This window comes from Coturnix japonica, chromosome 11 (genome assembly GCF_001577835.2).
Source record: "Coturnix japonica isolate 7356 chromosome 11, Coturnix japonica 2.1, whole genome shotgun sequence".
Taxonomy (NCBI): domain Eukaryota; kingdom Metazoa; phylum Chordata; class Aves; order Galliformes; family Phasianidae; genus Coturnix; species Coturnix japonica.
Window position 1 is genome coordinate 7,915,820 of NC_029526.1, and position 23,593 is coordinate 7,939,412.

Here is a 23,593-nt window from a genome sequence, read left to right on the forward strand (position 1 = left end):
GGGGGGGTGGGAGGGGTGTGAAATCAGCATAAGTCACTGCTGCCCTTAGGAGATCTCCTTTGAGTGGTCAGTGCCACGATCACTAAGTGGAGCACATTGATCTCACTGACTTTGGCAGAATTATAGCGGGTCTGTTTGCATGAACCATTGCTGAACAATCTGTCTGACATATTAATCATCTCTTAGACACGAGTACCCAGACTGCAGATTTTTCTTGTGATCCAATTTTCCTCGTGCAATCATTTCTTTGGGTTGTTGTTGGGCTCATCTATACAACAGGGAAGCGCTTCCCTTCTGACAGCAGCTCTGGTTTGGAAACTGATTTGTCTTCCCAGTGGCACACAGAAATCAAGACCACATTTTTTTTATCTTCCAAATCTGCATGTAAGAGGGAAAAAGCAATCATTTGATCGGCAATTAGAAGACTCAATGCAATTTACAGGGTGTATGTGACTATTTTACCAGCACTGTGCAGCCTCCTGGCAGGCCAGGCCTCAGTCACAGGCAGGTGGGCAGGCAGAGGGCAAGGGCTGCATCCTGGCACCCACCCAATGGAGATCCCATACCTCTAGGCTGCCCTACACACCACCCCGTGATGAATTCATGCTTTATCACAAGCCAGAGAACACAGAAAATTTTCAACCATTTGGAGGTACAAAGAGCAATAATATCAGCCTGAAACAATTGCACAGAACTAAAGCAGTGCTCCTCTCTCCTAGATCTACTTTTAAGATCCCTGTCAAAACAGCCCTTCAAACACATTTGATTGGGTTGGGGCTCATCACGCTGTCACCAACTCACTTTTCATTAGGCTGTTGCTCTCTGTTAGCCTAGCCAAGCAGAAGAACTCAAACACATGCACAAATTAAATCGACATCCAAACTCCACCAATATACAAAGCAATTTAAATGATATTCATTAGAGCGATGACAAGTCCTGATGAGGCTTTCAGGAGCGGAGTCCTTCAGCTTCTGCCGACTCGGTTTCATGGTCACTGAGGCGGAACTGCAGTGACTGTACCTCCAGCTTAGAAAAAAAGAGCCGAGAACACGGCTGTGCTTCCCGACACACCTCCCTCATTCTTCCTCTGCATAGGTTTGCAGCTGAGCACACTTCAGGCGTGCCTCACGCTTCTTTGCAGGCTTTACACCACACGCATGCTTTAACAAACCCTCTTCCTTTCCCTGCCACCTCCAAATGCGCCAATTAAAAAGAATTCCATTTTCAAGTAATTTCATTTCGCTTGGCTAGAAAGGTCACTAACTCACAATTACGATGGCTATAAACATGTCCCCTGTTTCCTACCCTGCAAGAAAGAATGTGATACGATGAATCTAATAAAGAAGTATTTTTCATTGTTAATTTATGTTAAAGTTTAAAAAGTTACCTTCTCTTCATTTATATTTTTGATATGAAAAATAGAATTTAAGAAAAAGATGGACGCTATCTTCTCCACAGGAAAAGGGATGGGGCAGACTGGCCTAATGCAGGCTTTTCTACAATACCAAATCATTTGAAATCCATTTCCCTTGTGACCAAAGCGCTTAATTCAGGCATCAAGGGGTAAGAAATCAGGAAATTAGCTGATGAAAGACCAGTGCTCTTCTTGGCCCCCTGAAATCTGAACATCTCTGCAGCTGGGAGATGGGCAGAATGGCCATACCCTCACTCCTTTCTGCTTGCCTGCTCTAAGACTGCCTTTATTTCCTCAGACAGACCAACAACCTTAAAGCCGAAATGCAGAGAAATGTCTCGTTACATTATTGCTTTAAAATTTCATTTCCTGGCATTGTTGGCCTGGGTGGTAATTTTTAATTTTACTTTTTAAACACTCCTACAATGAAAGATGGGCACCTCGGTATAGAGTATGATTTGCAGTTGCACGTTTTCATTTCAATAAAGGCTCTATAAATGAATTTGGTGAGTGGTGTGGATGTATCCATCCATTCTGAAGTGTGTATCTGATTTTAATTATCTTAAAAGATGATTTAACCAGAAGTGCATTTCAAGCTATAAATATGGTGAAGTGAATCAAGCAACAGCTGCTGAGGAAGTTAATGTGTCCCACCTAAATATCATAATTTACTGCTGAAAAGCAAACAAACAAACGAACAACTAACTACCCTAACATGTAGCAGGATACAAAGAATAAATGACTACAGGTAAAAAAAATCAATTGATGTAACACCTGCACCATGTTTGTGTATGTACTAGATAATGGATACAGCAGGTAAGCTAAGTATCATAAAGCTAAGCATTAGTAAAACTTAGTCATCTTCCTCATGCTGAACATTTAGTGAAAATTACTGCCCCAAACCAAGGCCTGAAAACAGATTGTAACCTTGCCGATTACTCCAGCGCTTTCACACATGTATAGTGATGCTTTAATACAGAATTCTGCTCCCTTTCGTAAATGACCCCAATTCTTTCTTCCTTCACTGGTTAAAAAATAAAAAATAAAAGAAACTGACTTCTTATGCAAATACTCTTCAGTGAGGGTGGCAGTTTCACAGTCATGGACATATACAAGCTTTTCATTATTACAGCATAATTACAGAAAGCTCAACAGAATTCACTGCTACCACACCCTGAGCAACAAAACCGCTTTCATATGGCAGTCAGCAATTATTTCTTGTTCTCTCATTTCCCTACAGCAGGTCAACCCAGGGCTGGAAGGCACAGCTCAGGGCCAAGGCTCAGGAGGTGAGAATTTGCTGGGTCCAGATGATATGTGTGCAGTAGGATCACCCAAGGCAGTTACACAGGAGAGCTCCCTCTGCAACCGTCCAACCGTACACGATTGGTTCACTCTTGTCTCAGTGAAAACTCAGTGACTTTTTACAAAGTTTTGCAACTTTGGAACTCTCTCTTTTGTTTACTTTTCACCACCAATTCGTGCTTTGTGACCAGTTCTGCATTCTGATCCACTGAGCACCGTGGGTAACTGAGCACCTGGCAAAGCTCCAACATGTTCTCAGCAACAAAAAAGTTACCTACGAAAGTATGCAAAAATGATTGCCACCATTTGATATTTTTTTCTTAGAAACACATAAGGCTCTCTGGAGGCAAATGTTGAAATGTAAAATGTATTAAAGTTAGCTTCATTACCAGTTGTCTCTGTCGTCACTTGCACCACAGTTACTTCTTTTTCTGTTGCAGCTGAAATAAGAACTTACAAAATTAAAGGTTCTCCTCTTCTATGCACGCCAATATTTTCTTAAATCTCACAGTACTGCCAACGTTTCTGCTGTCATAAAATGCAGTCACATTTGTGCCTAGCTGCGTATACTAAGATATGTAGCTGTATCGAAGTGCAACAGATCATTCCCATGATGATAACACATATCTGCCTTGGTTTAGATAAGAAATCACATATAGTGTTTACCACAAAAGCAACTGCAAAACTAAAACAATATACTTTCAATTTTAATACAAAAACCCTCAAAACAACAACGAAAAACCCATGTATATAATTAAGATTCTATGAAAACAGAGGTTTCAGACAGTTCCTTACACTAGTTTGAAAGTCATATTGTGGTTAATTACAGGTTTCTTGCTCACTAAAACTCACAGACACATTTACTGGCAGTGTTGTTTTTGTTCTTCTAGTTGCCTTTATTTATTTATTTATTTGCTAAATGTTGACTTCAGTGAACAGCTAAGATCTGGCATATTGATTTCTTGTTGTGAAGTGAGCTGTTCAAGCTCCATTTAAGATTTTCATCTTGCATGTAGCCCTGAGCACATCATAGCACCATAAATTAGTTAAATTGCACATTTATCACAAATGTTATTTTAAGATACTGCGTAAATGTGATGGCTGGAAGATATACAGTATGCTGCAACAAGCCACTACTTGGGTGGGGTTAGACCAGGGTCACCTTTATACACCTGTGATTTAAAGCTCTTCCCACCCATCACAATCTCATTTTTAAACTCCTTCTTGAGGCATTTTGTTTTCTCTCCCATCTGATCTGCATCTTCCTAAATAAAACATCAAACGCAACGCAAAAGGTGGAACTCAGATACATATTTTAAAATCCTACCTTTGTACCTTCGTGTCTAATAGGACAAAAATTATCTTCACATAGTCAGGTTGGTGATTTGGTTAGCACTAATGGTTACCGTGCCAATATACATATCAGTGTATTGATGGAAAGGACATTATTCCAGTTCACTGATTCTCTAAATTCTTTATAGTGTGAAATCACATTGGTATGCCAGTCCTGAAGGTTCTGAAATGCAAGCTGAACTTTATTTTAATAAACTGAGGATACGCAGATCCCAAGTAGCCATTCATTTACAAAGTTTGAAGAACGTTTTAAAACTGTATTTTAAAAGTCATTTTTGGTGCACACACAGAGATCTGTCTGCTCCCTGAAATTTCCCCTGCCTCCACTTCCTCGCTGGACATTTAGATCCAGAGGGTCGGGCCCTGGGAAGGACTTCATCAGACTGCATGAAGCTGCACCAGCGGCATTTGGTGTTTGCAGTCTTCGACCCCTTGTCTGTATTTAAAAAATAAGGAGAGTGAACATTGCAAAAGACTGCAGCCTCCTGCTTTTCCTCCCTTCCAAGCCCCAGATAGCAGTATTGCACATAGAGCTTCTACCATTACTATTATAAGTCAACGGTGCATCTTAAAAATAAATTGATTGACAATATATGCAATAATCTGCCAGTCTCCTTATGTGTGAGTTTCTGCTTTGCAACCAAACACTATATTTAAGCTGTTCTAATTTTCAAAGGAGGAATTCTCTGCCGTAGATGCAAAAAGTGTGCCTGCATTTAGACTGAGACCATCAATATGCAAAGAAAGCACAGAGGGCCACCAGGGAGTCCTCCTGGAGGGCAGGGGCTGGCTGGGCTGCACCTCCTGGGTACAATGAGCACTCCTGGGATGGGGCTGGCAAACAGCAGAACTGTGCGCTGCGGTTTCATTGTTGGAATTTGCACAAAGGCCACAACATGGACACACAAATGACCTTAAAATCAGATACAACTGTGAGCCAAAAGAGGAGGCAAAAATGCAGAGCCCTAATTGTGAATCCCATTCATCGAGTCTTAGCAGTACTGGCTGCAGAATGAACAGAACACTCAGTTACACTGGGAGAGACATGGCACTGGCTTTCATGGTCAGAGGAAGGAGAGAGAACACAGAACACATTTAATTCACTTCTTGGAAGACAGTGGATTATTATTTTTTTTTTTAAATAAAATAAACTGGAGATTTGGCATTCAGATGGTAGAAGCTCTCACTTAAAACATGATTCCTAAGTGCCACAATGGTGGTTTTGGTTCCCTGAAACATTCCTAGCCTCCAATTTTACCTGCCTGGCAAAAGACATTATTAACATGCATAGTTATACAGGTAATTTGGAGATGTAAGTTGTTTCCAGTGATTTTGATGGGGGTGACCTGTTAATAGCAGTAGCATCCCGTCATTCTCATCTAAACACTCCCATTCATTCGACACATTTATCCACCTTTCTTCCCCACTGTACCCCAGCACTGAAGGCCAGAAGAGGCTTTCCTTTCCCAGTGGCTCCGGGAGCTCTGCAGATGCAGGTGCCCCTCCAGCTGCCCCAGGAGCATGGCAGTGCTGTACCAACACATGTGCCCAGCTGGGCAGGGATAGCAGCACGGCTCCCTGCTGGGCTGCAGGAGCAGAGAAGTGCCAGTTTGCTTTGCCACACGTTGCTTCTAAAGCCTGTCTTCGCAGCCAGCCTTACCTGATGTTTAAAAAGGAGTTATAATGCTCATTTATCTGTTCCGGAGGAAAAAAAAATTGTTAATGCAGCCTTTGAATAAGTGCTACCCTGCTCTTTAAATGCTAAAGTTCACTAAAACTCCAGTGATTTATGTGCAGCTTTTGACTGCCAGCACCTGGCAGATGAAGAAACCTACTCAAGCTTCAGTCATAAACAGATAGCATACAATTTAATTTTAATGTGCTCGTTAGTCGTAGCACATTTCAGACATAATTGTGAACGCAACACAAAATTATAGCAAAAAGACAATTTTAATGCTGCTGTAGAAAAAAAGGTTATATGAAGAGTCATATAATGGTGCTTCATTGTCAACAACAAAACAGGGCACAGAGTGCATTACAGTGTCTGTGCTGTTTACATGCCAATATTTTATACATAGATTCTCATATGGTGTCAGCTGTCAGTTACTTCTGCAAATTAACTGCCAAAAATGGAGACGAACAGAATCACTTAGTGTGCTGGTAACCACGGGTTACCTTTCATATGCCTAAAGATAAAGCTGCAGTATGGAATCTTGGGAGAATAATTAGGCAGAACAAAACAGAAAGTTACCAATTGAAATAAAAAGGCATTCTACAATAGGAAATAACAACCAAGAGCGCTTATAAATAAGTAAAAGAGGTTATATCACAGAATGCCTCATAACTTTTAAGCAAAGTATTACAGTACAAACATTTTAAAGGCTTTATCAATGTTTAGGAAATACAGTACAAGTTTTTCAAATAGATTTAACCCTTTGAGCACTGAGTTTATTTTGAATTTTCTCTTTTTATTTTCTTTTATTATTATTATTTTATTATTTTTTTTTTACTAATAAATACCTTTAAAAGTCACGTTGTGCAAAACAGTTATAATGCATGCCAGGGATGCAGTCCGTGGCTTCTGTTTCTTTAGACGGTTTTAAAAAAGAACAAGGAAAAAGAAGAAAAAAACAACAAACAAATGATAGCAATGCTAATAAATATGTATAATTTAAACATGAACCTCTATTAATATAGATGTACTGTATAGCAAAACAAAACAAAACATACTTTGCTTTAAGAATAATGTTTCTGAATACTTTATAAATGCTGTCTGTGGTATCTTTCATCATACAATTTACAACGTTCTGATGTTAAAAAGAAAAACCGTTAGGCCTAAAAAATGAAATATACACTATATATAGCATTTCATACCTGGGGTTATCAGGTACAAAAAACACTGTCGCTAAAAATGCTGAAGAAAAAGAAAATGGCATTAACCACAATCACATTTTCCATAAGAGATTTTGAAATCTATACAATATATACATCTGTGTTTCAATGTGAAAATCATAACTTTTAAATTTCAAGGTGTGAGCCACCTCTGCATAAATGGAGGTTCATATTTGTAATCAGAACTAAGCTGGTAAGGGTTTAAAAAAAACCATATCCATACATTTTTACCAAATTAATGCAAAAGTGCTTCAAAGTACTCAGAGGGCTAAAGATTACAGGGTGAGAAATACCAGCACACTTAGGTCACATGAAAAAAGTGCACCAGAATCAGTTATAAATGCTTAATTAAACTGTCTGTTAATGCATGCAGCTTGATGCATCAGAGGGATGCATAGCAACTAAATCCAATTTACACAAAGTTCCAAACACTTACCACTGCATTTTAACCTTCATATTTTACCAGTAACAACAGCTGATTATGCACCTCTAAACACTGTACAGTTATACAAAACAGTTCAGCCCAGAGCGACTCTGGAGTTAAAATAAGAACATGTGCCAAGAATTAAACAGTAGCTTTAAGGCGTCTTTGACAGTTTTCCTCAAAGCAAATTACAGTTATTTTAATCAAAAGCAAATGCTACTGCTTCTCTAACTCTGAAACATACAGAAGATGATCCTCTGGTGACTTGCCATGTGTTTTACTAAGGTGCAGTTTGACTGCATGCTTGCTTGCAAAAGTCCTGTTACAAAGTTTGCACTGGTAAGAAGTTCCGATATCTTCCTCTGGAGAGGATGTCACCAGCTTTTCAGACGGTGACTTTGCTTGTGCTATCTGATTGTTAATCTGTTCACTGGACAGTTTGGACAAGTCCCTTAACCTGAAACCCAGATGCGATTCAAGATGACTGATATAAGTTGAAGGAGTTCTGATCTGTGAAGCGCAGTCATTACAAAAGAACACTGGATGCCCAGTGTCCAAATTTTTAAGGAACTTAGTTCCCCCCGTCCTTCGGAGCTGGTATTTCACATTGGCTAGCCAATGGCTAATCGTGGTCATTGAAAGTCCCGTAAACCTGGAAATGTGCATTCTTTCTTGAGGGCTCAAGTCTGACATTATGTATTTCCCCTCTGAAGTCTGCCGTAAACTAGCTGCAAACTGGGCCTGCAAGATGAGCAAGTGCTGAGGGTTCCAGTTAGACTGACGTCCCTTCCTTTTCTGAGCTGGTGTACTCTCTTCTGGTTCCTCTATTGTGGTACCATCAATGTCAGATTTCTCAGATATGCTGGAAGGTGTGGAAGATTTTGATGTGTGACTTTCTGTCAGGTTCTTCAGCATATCAGATATATCTGACAAGGCATTCTCGCGTAGCGGCGAGTTTGACATGAATGACACGACTGCAGATGTCTTTGCTGTTGTCACTGTAGATGAAGAAGATGCAGAAGATGTCGATGTGGATGACAAAAGCGCTGAACCCAAAGAGCAGCTTTTGTCACTCTTGCCTTTCGTCAAATCTATGGGTTGGTCATTGTTGACATGATAAAAATAACGGTCTAAGTGGTCTGTTTTTTTGGACTGGAGAGGTGGGGTGGCCACTGCAGCCTTTTCTGCCAAACTGTTGCTCATTTTAAAAAGCATGCTCATTGGATCCAGTGCGGGCAAAGATGGCTTTGCTGCCTTCCCAAGGTGAATATTCATGACAGACTGCAGTGCACTTAATGGGTTTACAAATGGCTGTTCAGGAGGGTGATCAGTAATGATAGCCGTGCTGCTACTTAAAGAACCTACAATTGACTTAGCAGGCTCTTTCCCGTTTTCCACAGGTTCTACAGTTGGACTGTCCTTGCAGCCATCTCTTTGAGGGACTGGACTGTTTTGTTGGCTTTTAAAGCCACCATCATTGGAGGCCTCCATTTTAAGAGGTTCACTGACTTCACTACTGCACGGTGAAGGCGTTGCACGCTTCATTGGAGAAAGCTTTCCTTCGGGCTCCTTCATTTTTTCTTCTACTTTTGCCACCTTCTCAGTGACTTTCTTTACTAATTCTTCCATGGCGTGAAAATTTGTTTTTGGCACAGGTGAGGTCTGGCTGCTTGGTGGAGATACCAAGGGCTGGCTTTTAGATGGTGATACTAGTTCATTGTTGCCAAACATGGGTTTTAATGGTGTACTCTTCCCAGATGAACCCAATGACAGCTTCATCATATTAGGCAGCTGATAAGCAGCATGAATGCTGGGGTAGCCACCCCAGCTCGGGGTGCCATTCTGGGCTTTATTTATAGCTGATGTAACTGTGTTTTCTAAAGATTTCAATATATCCAGTCCCCCTTTAGGGCTTTCTTCTAGGTCGTTTTCAGTCAAGTAATGGTATTTCGAAGAGATATCATACTTCTCCTCATCCTCACTTGACTTTTCTTTATCTTTCATTTTGTCATCAGTGGTGCTTCTTTCTTTATCTACTTCTTTTTTTATTTCAACATTTAATTTAGGGGAGACGCTAGAAGGCGTATTGGAAGGAGATGTGAAAGTGGTGGCAGCTAGTGGCACAGACTGGACCTTCTCATCTACTAAGGATGTTATTGTAGGTGTTGCAGGGGCTTCTATAATAGGCTTCCCTTTTTTCATGGCAGAGTTGGTGACTTTAATGAAATGTCCCGTCACCATCATGTGGGCAGTGAGTTCCTGCAGAGTGTCATGAGAACTCCCACATTCCATGCACTTCAGAATTTGAGATTTCCTCGCTTCAAAGTGCCAGGCATAGCTGGCACCGTTCTGGTGACCATAGCGATTATTTGGTGTAATGTAAGGATTGGAATTCTTTTGAAGTGCATCGTTGGTGTCTGAGACTGGTGCTTTTGGTGTCCCACCTGTGGAATCTGGAGAACTTGGAAGTTCAAGCTCTAGCGATGCTTTCTTTCTAGTAGCTGGGATAATTTTAGCTGCTACAGGTGTAACAGGTTCCTTCAGAGGCACTTTTTGGTAATGTTTTGTTTTTATCATATGAACACTCAAATCTTGAAGAGATTCAAATGAATGACCACAGTACATACACTTTAATACTTTCTGGGCATCTTCTTTCCCTTCCATTTCAAGCAAAGAACGTTTACGAGGTTTGGACCATCTTTTAGGGTTATTGTTATCAGTTTCATGGTTGTCATCACGATAATGTCCAGTTTCATTCATGTGCACTGTTAGCTCCACCAGTGTGTCATAGGCTGCACTGCAGTCTTTGCATCGGAATTTACTGGCTCCAGTAAATATAGAGCCATAAAGCTTACTGCTTTGTCTGTACAATTGAACTGTGCTAAAAAGGCTTGGTTCAGGAAGAATTCTGCTCTGAGAAACCTGCTGCAGTGTTTTAGCCATTGCAGTCTGGTGCCAGTCAAAGCTGCCACTTCCACAACTGCTGCTGCTGCTGCTGCTACTGCTGCTGCTGCCATTTGTTTTTTCTGAAATTGGCTGGTGAAGATTCAAATTGAGATTGGACCAGTAGGAATTGGAGAGGAAGTTGTTATATACAGCTTTCATTTGTTCTAAACTATCAGATACGGTAGAGTCTTCAAGTGGTATTGAAACCTCCTTGCTCTCTTCTTCATTTTTAATAGAACTGCTCTCAAAGTCTGCCATGCGGTCACTCGTCTCACTGATATGTGACTCACTGTCCATTTCATGGCTTGAAAATTCAGCTGCTGGAGAGTTTTGGTAGCTTTGGCAGTTCTTACTGAAGTCTTTTTCTGGACATGCATATTTTGCAGAAGGTTCTCCATCAGCTGTGTTTTCATCAGCTTCCACATCTTCTTCCACCAGTGCTGCTGCTTTTAGTTCATCTGAAACATAGGCTATTGTGAAAAGAAGAAAAACAAGTTAGTTTCTGCTGATCGTACTTTCACTCAAGTGCTTCAGCCAAAGAACTGCACTTATTTGTAAAATTAAACAGTTAAAATTTAGTGTTTCTTCTGAGCAAGAAAAAAATCTGCTCTTCAAACATAATTTGCCACCTTATTCTTCTCAAGGGGCAACAGCTTGAAATTAAAACTAAATTTGAAATTAATGAAGCACATTCTGGAGGTGGCATTCATTTCTAAAGTAATAAATTACTTGTATCAACCTCAGAGACAGCAGTTCCTGTCTGTCAATTAATATGTCTTATGCTTCTCCTACCCCTAATGCATTTCTTAACAGACAGATTCACAATTTAAATTAAGCAAGCATTTTTTGCTCATTACAGTTTTGAGACTCAATCCTTAATAAATATAGAGTACAACAAACATCAAAAATTCCTACAGAGTAAAAGAATTCCCAGTTGCAATAATCAAAAAATGAGATTTTCAAGAAGTTATCATTTTTAGGAGTATCATATTTTATAGGAGAAAAGAGTAAAAGGAGGTGACGCAACCTTCTGAAACAACTCACTAGGAGCAGTTGAAGGATATTCATTATGGGTTTAACAAATGACCCATTCACATTTAAACATACCTTTCTCAACAAGAAAGCCCATGCAGAATTATGTCAGGAGCTATGTCAGGAGCTAGTTCAAGAAAATTGGTATGCTGTACTCATTCTTGCTGTATAAATATATACAAGACCTTCCAGTGGACCTTACAAATGTCAAAGTGTTTGCTCTTTAGACTACTTTGTCAATATTTACTCAGCATAAGCTACACAGACACCCAACAGGGATCCTGTCTTTTTTTCCTTCTCAAGTAATGCAACTGGTGATGTAAATTTAAGATACTCTTCCTGAATAGGATAGTTGGGAACTGACAGTAAACACATTCTCTTTTTCTCCACTGCTTCTGTGCACGTATTCTGCATACAATAAATCTAGCCTAGTTTTTCCTTCAGGAAAGAAAACTATGGTTAGGTTAAGAGAGGGATCATTAATTGATAAAAATAATCTATTTTTCTATAGTGAGTTAATTTGCAGCTGTTCTGTATTTAGTGGAATTTACAATTTGCTTGCAATCTCTCACAATTACAATTACAAACTTCAAAAGAATGTGTTTCCAGTAGACTGGGGGTAAGGACACTTGGCTTTTGACCTTCTTCATCTGGAATGTGTGGGTATCTGTATCGTAAACACATCTATAGCTTGTTTATGTAGGCAATAATGCAAAGAAGATAATGATTAGCATCCCAAGAACACCTGCTCTAGCTCACAGACAGAAAAATGTAGAACAGTATAGTAGATACCACATATACAGTCTTGAACCTTCCAAATTGTGATTATATATTGCCAGAAAATCACAAAAGAAGAAAGCAGCTGTTAAAGCAACAATGAAATCAGACTTGCAGTTTCACATGCAGTACTTCTGCATTCAGTTAGGAAATACAAAACATTCACTGCTGTTTCTCACAAGGCTCAATAGTAGCAAGTCTGCCTCCAAGCACATAAAATTATATAAACTGATCTACAGAATAGTTGCTGAAACTCTGAAAGCACAAACACAGCACATGAATCAACAGATAATTGTGATTAAGTATTTCAGCTCAGGTCATTTAAAAACAGAAGAGTCACACAGCAAAGTTCTTATTTTTAACATTCGTGTGAAAGTAGTTTGAAATAATTACGTTTAAAAACTTTCAATTATTGTATTATTTTGGAAATACTGTTAAGATCAGACTTTAAAAGGAGGCATATGTGCTCTAATGAAACAGAGCCGCTCTGTTCCATTTTATGATTTTTCCAAATATCTTGAAAGAAATAAATATTCTTATTTTATGTACACAACAATCATGCTGGCAATATGTAGCCAGGATTAATGTCTATCCAGCAAATGCTTCCAATGAAACCACTATAAAGAACTTAACACCTAAGAAGATGGATTTCACTCAGTACTTTTGTTCCCTTAAACATGGTACAGATTCCTTTTCATCTCAATTACTCCTTCCATCATGTTTCTAAACTCTACCAAATCGGGTTAAAATTATATTCTAAAGCTGATAACAAAAAAATAAGTAATCACTGCTAACATGTAAACAACTGGCTAACAACTGCCTCAGTCTGACCACGCCAAAGATCCAAGTGATAAGAATAAGGAAAGATGGAAGGAAGAAATGACAGCATGAACCAATGATCTGGAATCAGATGTACTCTTTTCCTTTACTATCTTGTGGAGTTTCTTCTTTTAACCCTTCCTTTCCTTTGCTTCATGTGACATTGAAGACACACTCTCCTTTTAGGACATAAAATCCAAGGTTATTGTCACTCTGCCTGCATTAGCAAGCCTTACACACCTGCAGGCTGAGATGAAAGACCAAGGCACCCTATAAATGTACCCATTCTTTGCTCCTTCTGTCCATTACGTGCTCGTTCTCAAGCACTGGTACCAAAGCCCTGGGCCCTGCACACCATGCAGCTGCTCCTGTAGACTGGGGCTCACCAACACAGACAGGGGCACAGAACCACGTCCCTGTTTTGTGTGGTTGTCTTTAAATTTTTGTTTCTCCTATTAAAATCTTATGTATTTTGTTTGGATGAAACAATCATATTGTCACATTCATAGTTTTGTTCAAGAGTGACTTTTATACTGGGAAAAACCTCCAGCATATGGCTCATTTAAATGTAAATCTATTTACCTTTCATGCTTTCTTTGCCCTTTTCACCAACTATCAAGCATATTTGCGTGTTAACCAGGAGCTGCCTCCTCTGTAGCTGTTCACCTTCCTAAGCTCAAGTTGCAAAGCCAAGTTGTGACATCAGTCTTTAATCCAGACACAAATGACAGTGTGGACTTTAACTCTGCAACTTTCATACAGTGACGGTTTGAACAACTCCTTTCACTCTTTCCACTGCACAAGGGAGAGGAGGGATGAAACACAACTTACTTCCAACTTCTTCAGCCCTTTAACTTAAAACACACCCCTAAGTGGTTTGTGCAAGAAGCTTCTAACATCTTATTCCAAGGGCTGGTCACCTAGCACTTGCTTCAGGGCTTGAGCATAGCAGCAGGAGGCTACCCACCAAATCCTGGGCCAACATAATAGCAGATTTGGGCCATTCTTAAAGATTTCCAGCACCTACATTTAAGTTTACAGTGGCTGAAGGGCTCATCACTCCCTGAAGCCTTGTCCTCAAAGGGTTGATGCAACACACAATGTGCACATCTCTTCCTCAGAAAACCCTGCCAAACTGTAATCAGTATGTGGGACAGATGAGGATAGAGGGTTAAAGCCAAAAGACAATTCCACACCACCAAACAGTATGGGAAGCTCTGATCCTGCTGACCTCACCACACTTGGCTCAGAGGAGCAGGACAACTAGTGCTGTCTGCTTGCAGATGAAGGTGACAGCTTTGCTGTTACAGAAAGTAGGACAAGGAAGGCAAAGAGATTTCATCTTAGGTTAAGCACCTACAAGAAAAGCAAAGACACTATGTAGAAAATAAGAATAAAATCAGGAGGTGGTGGTAAAACAATGAATCCTGCAACTTTTCACCAAGATATACTGCCTGGTGGAGATTGTCTTTAAGAAGCACTGTCTGCAGGCCACCTTTACTCAGCCACTTGCTTCTTATTAGAAAAAAATAAAAATAAAAGAGAGACTCTTGGTTTGATGTGTTTCTAGTGCAAAGTAACGCCTAAACAGCAGGGCATCTGTACAACTGTTCTTCAATGCCTTGACAGCAAAGTATGAGGTTAAAAAAAAAACACTTTAAAGGCAATCCTAACAGCAGAAGAAGTTAATAAGAATGGAAATGAAAGAAATTATGTGCTTCTATATTTTTGTTTTTCACTTCCCAGTGTCAAAGAAGAAAAAAAGTCACAGTTCTCCAAAAAGTTTTTAGTTTACATCTTGTAGGACATCAAAACCCACAGGAAAATGGCTGAAAGATGCGTACTGTTGTCACTGCGATATAGCATTTGACAGAAGATGGGAAGTAGTTCTATAGGGAGGCTCTCAGTTCCTACAGAAGACGAGGGCATTAAAGGGATTCCGAAACCTATTGCAGTTGCAGCTACACAGAGGTTGAGAACAGACAGTTCCTTCATTAATATTTGTTATAATTATTAATTAAACTGCGAGATAAAAATAAAATTAACACATTTGATATAAATATCTAAATGTAAGTTGTATTATAATGGAATTCATTTCCACAGAAGAGGGAACTACCTTCATAACTGAGCTATGGATCATTTCTTTGCCAGTGGAAATAAATTGTGATATATCACTACCTAAAATGATGTATATACATCCTGTATAGACGCTAATAAACTGATGGTCCTCTCTTTATGTAGACACCAGAAGAACTATAGACTCCACAGATATTCTATACATGTATACACTGTATGCATCTGAGACCTCATATTTTGGCTTATATTTAATTGAAGCATTTTTGAAATGTCTTGCTTTCACCAATGTTTTATTTTAAATAACTTACTGGGATATATAAAAACTAGAATACAAGCTTTTCCCTTGGAAAAGTATAAAAAAATTCAAATATTCTTCTCACAGGAAGAAAGCGTTTGACTCCAAAAGTCAAGCATCTAATGGATCTAATGGTTCATCAAAATACTTCAGTTCCTTGGAATTATTTTGGCTTTAACCAAACAGCCTTATATTAGAAAATCACATCCAACCTTATTACTTATTTATGCATGGTTTCAAATAATTGTTTAATAGTAAGGTTCGTTTTCTAAACCAGCTGACTTTTGAGTGCATCTTGAAAAACACTTCTTACCCCTTTAACAAAACTTTAACCCCATTTCATCTCTCACCTTGAGAACAGAAGAAAGAGACTGAGAGCAAGAAGGATAACTGTATCCTTCTATCCTCTATCTAAGGAGTTACCCTCTCAAACAAACAAACAAACAATTTAAGCAATCTACAAGAAAAATCTTTGAAGAGGCCACAGTTTCTGTGGAGCCATTCAGCCAATATGGGGCACAGCCTGAACACAAGCCAAGGTAATGCCAAGAGGAAACAGAAGTCCTGAGATGCTCTGACTGTGCCAATGGACCCTGCTCACAATTAATGAAGAGAGGCAAGAGAAAACCAAGTGGACTGAGTCAATCAAAGACCTAACATAACTGTAGGCATATAAGAGCTAGTCTGTTAGAAAACTCCCACTCCGTAGGCCTCTCACTTACAGGAGGAAAGGCAAACATCTCACCCACATAAGCTATTTCTATATGGAGACTGACTAATAATTCACATGTAGCTGAAAGTGTGTTTGAGACTTCACCACGTGGCAGAGCCGTCAGTGTACTCCTCAGCTGGTGGCAGAAGGGGGAAGCAGGAGAGCCTCCCTGCTCACCTGAGTGGCATGTGGCAACACTGCCCATAAACAGGCATGGCCATGCTGATTACCCAGTACCTTGACCTGTTAGAAAGGTAAAAGGTTCCATTTTACAAGGGCTTTACCACCTTTTGTGGGAGAGAAATGTTGGTTCCAGGTGGAGGGGTCAGCATTTCTCTCACCTGTTGGCTGAAGTAGGTGGTACCCTGCACTAAGGTACAGTCCTACTCCAAAACTGATTATTCTGCCCATTGGCAAGATCAAGAATATTCATTTGAACATGCTGGTTTGATGTGGTGTACATGACTCATGCTTGTTTAGCTGTTTGGGTGTTTTTTTTCCTGCTATGTTGATACACTTGCAGCATTTTCACACCAATAACACTGTACTACAAAGTTACCAGGAATCCACGCATGGATGCATGTCACACAGCACACAGATCTAATGGCTGGCTATCATTAAGCACCAGAAACTTTGAAGTGTACTTCTGTTTGCTTCTTTCTGTATATACTGCAGCAGCTATCTGATACAAAGAGCTTAGAAACTGGCCAAAGGAAGCTACTCAGCTGCTCTAATCCAGCATCCTGGCCTGGTGTTATGTTTGGAGTAACTTCACAGAGCTCAAATTAACTGCTAAGTGCTAAGAATTACATGGAAAAGAATACACAGTGAAGAGATGGGAACAAAAACTGAGTTTACATGTCATTACAGTTTGGGCCTTCAGAGCAAAAGCAAGCAGAACCAGAGCAAAGCAAGTCAATAGCAAGCACCTTTTCCTCATGTCACTGTGCTATATACTCCCCCAGCTTTTGTGCAGTTCAAAGGAGGGTGAAAATTCCCATCTCCTTTTGACTTCAGACTTAACTCTGCCATACGAAAGGTACCGCAGAGGCAACCTACAAATGAAAACAGTAAACATTCAAAAATTGCTACTAATTCTGCTAAAGGAGGCATTTATCTTCCTAGAACCAAACACTGTTTAGACATTTGTTAAATGAGATATTCCTGTGCAAAGCTCACATTCATGTATTATCTCCTTCATTAAATACACACCTGAAAAAAACAGAATGCTATTATATTAAATGCTGGCTTAGAAACAACCTAGCACCACTGGAAAACATCACTGTAATTTGGCGTTCAAAAGATTCAGTGAGTGCTTTACTCTTCACTGCAACAGCAACCCTGTTCTTATTCATAGTTTATAGCTGCAGACCTGGAAATCCAAGGAAGTTAAAAATCACTTGCCCAGTGCCAGACAAGAAGACAAGTAAAGAAGCCTACAACTCCTACAGGTTAATATATATAATGAAGCTATTTACACAAAACATGACAAGAAAGCTTAAGTCTGTGTTTCTGTTCCTGTGCTTCTTCACAGTGTGTGTATGTGACTGCAACCTACGTGTATAATTGAAAATAATTGACAGTTTTCAGCTTAAACAATTACTAAGGATAAAACACCCAATGAAATATCCACAGGTGCATGCACTGTGCAAAATCTCAAGTCTGGGGCTAAAAATCTCCTCTGAACCAAGCTGCTGGGACCCAGTAAATGCTGAATCTGCACACTGCCAGAAAACTCCTTTCCACAATGGGGAAAATTGTGGATAGGCTTTTAAAATGAGGAGAGGAAATGTCCCATCCCTCCCCCATGTCACTTTCTGCTCCCAGCACATAGGAGGCTGTGAGCATAAGTTCCACTAGGGCTGCACTAGACATGAAAGATGATGGCTCATGGCCCACTCCTCCAAGGCTGTGCTCTGCCTTGCTTTCTGCCACTGGCCTGAACTCCCCTAATTCAACCTGTTGATCAGGGCTTTTATAAAATCTGCTCAAATAAAGCATAACATCCCATCTTCCTAAGACGATCACATTGCAGAACAATGTACCCTTGTGCACACAGGGTCTGAGATCTGTCTGTCCTCGAGAGCTGATCTGCCTTCTCACACAGTATGTTTCTAACAAAAAGTGATCTAACAATTAAAAAAATTTTGAGAGACCCCCAGTCCAAGTTACTCCCATATATAATGCACAAAACCATTTTAAAAGAGATTTCCTCCCATAAAACTTGCTTCCAGATGCCATAATTATAGAGTTGGAAGAGAGCATCATGCTTATGAGAAACCGGTCTAACAGTTAAGAGAACCTGCCTGATCAGGAAAAACAGATCTCTATTTTGTTCTCCTGAATTTGTAGCCACATATACACAACAGAGTTGGCTTCCTAAAATGCTGCACAGAAGCAGGGGGACAGTTTACGTCCCGCTCTGCGTGCCCCCAGTTGATGACCAGAAGCAGCACACGATCGCCATGTCAACACTATGGGCTTCTGTGAGGACAAAAGACCATTGTTTGCTATTGTATTTTGCACTTGAGGACAGCAGAGATTTTGATGGTCCCTATGAGCATGAGCCTGGAATGTCTGGCTGATCCTGCTGGAAGAGAAATGGAGAAAAAAAATGCCTTGGTCTTTCCTGTCACAGCATAAACCATCTTTCACAAGTACTGTCAGAACTAGATCAAACAGGTACATATGAAACAAAGACTGTGAACACCCACTGGGAATTCTCACTTGCTGTTTGGTTCAAGATTGATGGCCATCAATACTCAGAGTGCTTTCCTCTTCCTCCCCACCCTGCAGGTCAATGGGAAGGGTGCCCTTCCTGTCAGCACACCAAAGGCACAAATGCTCACCAAAGCACCAAAGCTCACTGCAGGAATACCAAGCTCTTACCTTGGGAGGCTCATGAGCCAGCTAGCCAGCCAGAGAGGGGGGCAGCATCGGGGGGCTCAAAAGCCAGACACAAACTGTTGGTGTAAACAGCTCACAAGTAGCCCCACAGTCTGAAAACATTCACATAAACTTAACAAATACAATTAAGTATGTGCATTAGTAACAGGAAAAAATCTACATTTGCTGTATAAATTATTCATCACAAGTAAATGTGATCCACTCTAAGTGAGACAAAACTGGTTTTCTGTTGGTTTCTAAGACAGTTGCTTCGTGTAAAGAACTACACACGTATTAGATTATCCCACTCCAGGCAAACACATATTACAGCAAGAAATAAGTAGAGAAAACAGCCTCATGTTATGCTTTGCCCCTGATTTTGATTTAGGAGGTACACTGGTTCTTGGACTCTTCATGGGATTTCTCTATGCATAGAACTACCATTTCCTCAAGTAGACAAAAAATATTTACCAAAATCTCCAAAGAATAAAAATATTTGGATTTTTTTTTCAATTTTATTTTTTTTAAATAACATTCACTGACAACCCACTGCTAAGAACAGCCACATTCTCTACACAAACTTATGAATTGGTTCTCAAACATGCAGTGACGCATTTTCTGCCTGATATCAGCATTTGGGTGGCATCTTTCTTTTAATCACTGCAAAGCACTCAGGGCATTCACCAAACTAATACAAGATTCACAGTCAAATCCAGGATAAGCAGGCATGAGCATAAAAGTTCTCAATATGGCTCTAATAGCTCTTAATTATTATAATCCTTCACTGAGCAAACAGATGTTGTAAGGGAACTTTAGTTTCTTCAAATGCAGTAATCAAACCATTCTGCTTCTGCCCTGCCTCTTTTCAGTAAATGCTTTGTATAGCAGAGTGGAAATAGCAAATTTAGTGGCAAAATGACCATTTAATTGTCACAGAAATCTGTTTTTGAACAAAACTGATGCTGTCGTTTCTCGTTAGCCTCATTTATCTGAGACTTCTGATTGCAGTTTAAAACTGTGGTGACTGAAAAACTCTTACACCTCCCTTTCTGTAAGCACCCCATGTCTTTGGTTGCTCCCAAACTGCCCATGTCTTACAAGCTTTACAGTGACCACAACGCTGGCTGTGTATCTGTGTTTAATCATACTAACATTAACACACATCCCTGGAGCTGCAGCCTTCATTTTTCTTGCAAACTTGAAATTCCCATTGAAGCCTTTCACACAGTACTTTCAATAGCTATTTTGGCTGCAGCGAGTACTTACAATAAAGTCCATACAAAGGTATGAATGGTATAGTAGAAATCCAAATGATTTCAATCACAATTTCAGCTATTGTGAACTTGTACTTATAATGAAGTTTCTCCATGAAAAAAAGGAGTTCACTGTGGGCCAACAAAGCTTTGTGTCCTTTCACAGTTTTTATTCAGCTCTCATTTAAGAAAAACAACTATTGACTACTATATGAATCTCAGGACTTAGAGAAAGCAAAGATCCAAAGGATTACCTTTACAAGATGGTCCCCACTTGTTTTGTATGGATAGCAAAAAAAAAAACCAACAAAAAAAAAACCAACAAAAAAGCACTGAATATTCATTTCACTCATTTGCTAACTATACTAATATACTCTTTTGTAAATGAGCCTCTATCTCCAGCTCTAGCTATTGAACTGAAGGGTATTTGAATAGGTGGGTTTTGCTATAATGCCACACTAAGATAATGTGCTAGAAACAAATGGTTCACTGATTCCTGAATAGAAAATTCACTGGAAAACCCTGAGAACCAGAAGATGAGGGGGAGGGGATTAAAACGTCTCCTCAGAGCCACCAACCAAACCCTTGTCATTTTTAAAAGATGCTCCTATGGCACAATATGAATAGTTTATAGTCACAATTGTGAACATTCAATGTCATATAAGAAAAGACACTTGTCAAGAGCCTTTCCCTTACAAGCACCCTCATCATGACCTGTGTTAATGAAGTTAATTGAATTTAAGATCAATAATGGTTAATTATTGCAATTTGACATTCTGAGATAAATGGCTTTAAGACAGAGAAATGTGTGTGTATGTGAATTCTCTCCAAAGAAGGTGAACATGTTACAGCCTAAGAGGGATCACACAGTCCTTCCATTGATCCTGGTACAATCTGATCGACCTAATCCTCTGATGAATGTGGGCTTTTCACAGCTACAAGTAAATGTTCTACAAGACTACTCTAACCCTTGTCACTGACCAAATCTATATGAGCTGTACACTAGAAATCTATTGAGATAGATTAAAGAACTGCTGTAGAAACAAGAGATGCTTCAATAAAGATGAAGTTTTATTATATTGACTACTAATGTTACATGCACTGTGTAATTATGAATGCTTATGGATCAAAAGAGCTTAATTTTGGCCAGTTGGATATAAATGATCATGATTGAAAAACTGTATGAAAATTAAAAAAAAAAAAAGAGAGAGAGAAAAAAAGAAAAAAAGAAATCCAACAACCACCCTGAATTTGATAAACTATATGTGAATGTTCAATAAGGAAGAGATTTCAAGATCATCCTCATAATACACCAGAAGATGCTCACAGACAGGTATTTCTTTCATAAATTCACTCATCAACCCACTTCATTTAGGTTTCTTTTAAGTTTACCTTCACAATAGTTCCTCAACAAGAAGGCATTTTTTCAAACGTGTTAGCAATGATATTCTTACATGCATACCGAACAAGTTAAATGACCACTTACAAGATTTATAATGACAAAGTAAATGTCAAGGAAAAAGTATTACTGATTGCAGAGCACTGACAATAAAAAGCCGCTGAAGAGTTCTGTCAAAATGTAAGATTATGCAAAAACACTATTGAGAACACTGCTAATCATCTGCTCTTGTCAATTACTTGAAGGGTATCTGACAGCATATTTACATTAAACACATTTCAGTAGCAAAATCCTTAATGCTGTATCAGAATATTTTCATTATCATTAGAAATCCTTTAAAAAGTCCTTTTGCGGCAGAGCATGATAGCAACAATGATGTAATATCTATCTCTGTACCAGGCATCTATTTCACGCTATTATAGCTACATAACATTTGAAATAATACGACCAAAGATTAAATATACATGTAAGATGGCAGTCTCCGTGTTCCCTAACCCAGTGTTGGTACTTTTCAAGTTATAGCCTTGTGAGAGTCTCAAACGAAGCACAAACGAATGACCTGCCTTTGTCTGTCCATTCTTTTAGCCTTTTACTCCTCATGTGGCCGTATTTTATTATGGCAAAAGACATTATCAAGGAGAAATTTTTTCTAAATCTTTGATTGTAACTTACAATTCAGCTGCTTTATGACGAGCCACATTAACTACCAGTACCTTTCAAACACAGTGGAAACTTATTTTAGTTACGTCTATCTTATACTTTATGGAACCCTTCCTGCAAAATAGAGAAATAAATGAAATGTAATGAAAATGAAATGTTGATCCTTTCCATGCTTCAGCAGGCGTTGCTAAAAAAGCATACATAACCCTGTTGGATGCGTAAAACAGTACGCACACATAAAAATGGACAGAGCGTAAACATGAGCTGCCTTTCAGAAGGAACTCATTGTGGCCTAGAGGAAAAGGAAGGAAAATCAGTCCCTAATGTGGCTTGCAGGATTGATTCATGGCCCCTCCACTACTCTTGCTGCAGACAACACACTTAAACTCAGTTTACCTGTCTGTAAAATGGGGAGATAGCCCTGATGCTCTTATTGCATTTAAGAAAACACTCGTTGAAATGAACCTTGTAGAAAGCCCAGCTTACACCACACCTTACAACCTGGATCAAATTCAATCCTCATTCCAACCACACAGCTAAATGGCATTACAGACACAGCCTTCACTTTTTAAGTCAAAGACAAAGGTGATTTGTGTAACAATAAAATACCAATCTGAAACGCTTTCAGCATACACATATCCATTCTCACATACCTATCCATGCCTACTTGCTTTCATCTGAAAATCAGAGAGAGAGCTCCACCCTGCCAGCTTGCAAAACCTGCAGCAAGGGCCAGCACCTTGTCCTGCCATCTTCTTATGCAGCAGCCTTTGATGCAGCATAGAAGCACCTGCAAGCACAAGCAGCAACAGCCGCTGGACCCTACTGGGTGTTGCACAGACCTGACACTGTTCCAAGCTGCTCACAGCTATGGACAGACTTCTGCTCTCCTCTGAGCTGCTGGCCCTGCCCAGCTAACTGCAGTCCATCTCCAACCAAGTCACCTGAAAAAAAACATAGCTCCATGCGTCCCTCCTCTCTGTCCCATCCATGTCAATGCCAAGCCCTTCACTCATTTCTGAGACAGCACAGCTGGGTTCTGGGGAGGAGAGCTCCCTGCAGCAGTGCTTCAACAGAACAACACTTAGCTAGGCTAATACTAAGTCTCTGAAAAGCTATGTGCTGGGTAGGTGGGTTTTTTTTGGTGAGTGTGTTATTTTAAATGTAAAATACATTGATTGATCTCTCCAGGAGAGCAGGATTTTTTTTTTCCCAAGTGAACAAGAAAAACCTTGGTTCCCAAGACAAGACCTAGTTCTACATGCCACACTGCAATCTCAATTGAGTTTTATTGTTGACCTGAAAACAGTGATTTCCTTGGAAATGCTGACACAAACATGACTATTGCTG

At 39.6% G+C, this 23,593-nt stretch overlaps 1 protein-coding gene across 2 annotated transcripts in view; it reads right to left on the minus strand.

The window, feature by feature from the left end:
* Positions 1-5,921: 5,921 nt before the first annotated feature.
* The window catches only part of TSHZ3 (teashirt zinc finger homeobox 3), a 68,586-nt gene continuing 50,914 nt past the window's right edge, over positions 5,922-23,593 (minus strand). Inside the window, exon 2 of one of the 2 annotated variants that reach the window (XM_015874084.2) lies at positions 5,922-10,804. In XM_015874084.2, coding sequence (XP_015729570.1) covers positions 7,605-10,631 — 3,027 coding nt within the window. In that variant the 5' untranslated portion in view covers positions 10,632-10,804 and the 3' untranslated portion in view covers positions 5,922-7,604. The remainder of the gene's footprint in view (positions 10,805-23,593) is intronic. The other variant, XM_015874083.2, reaches the window with a different exon arrangement.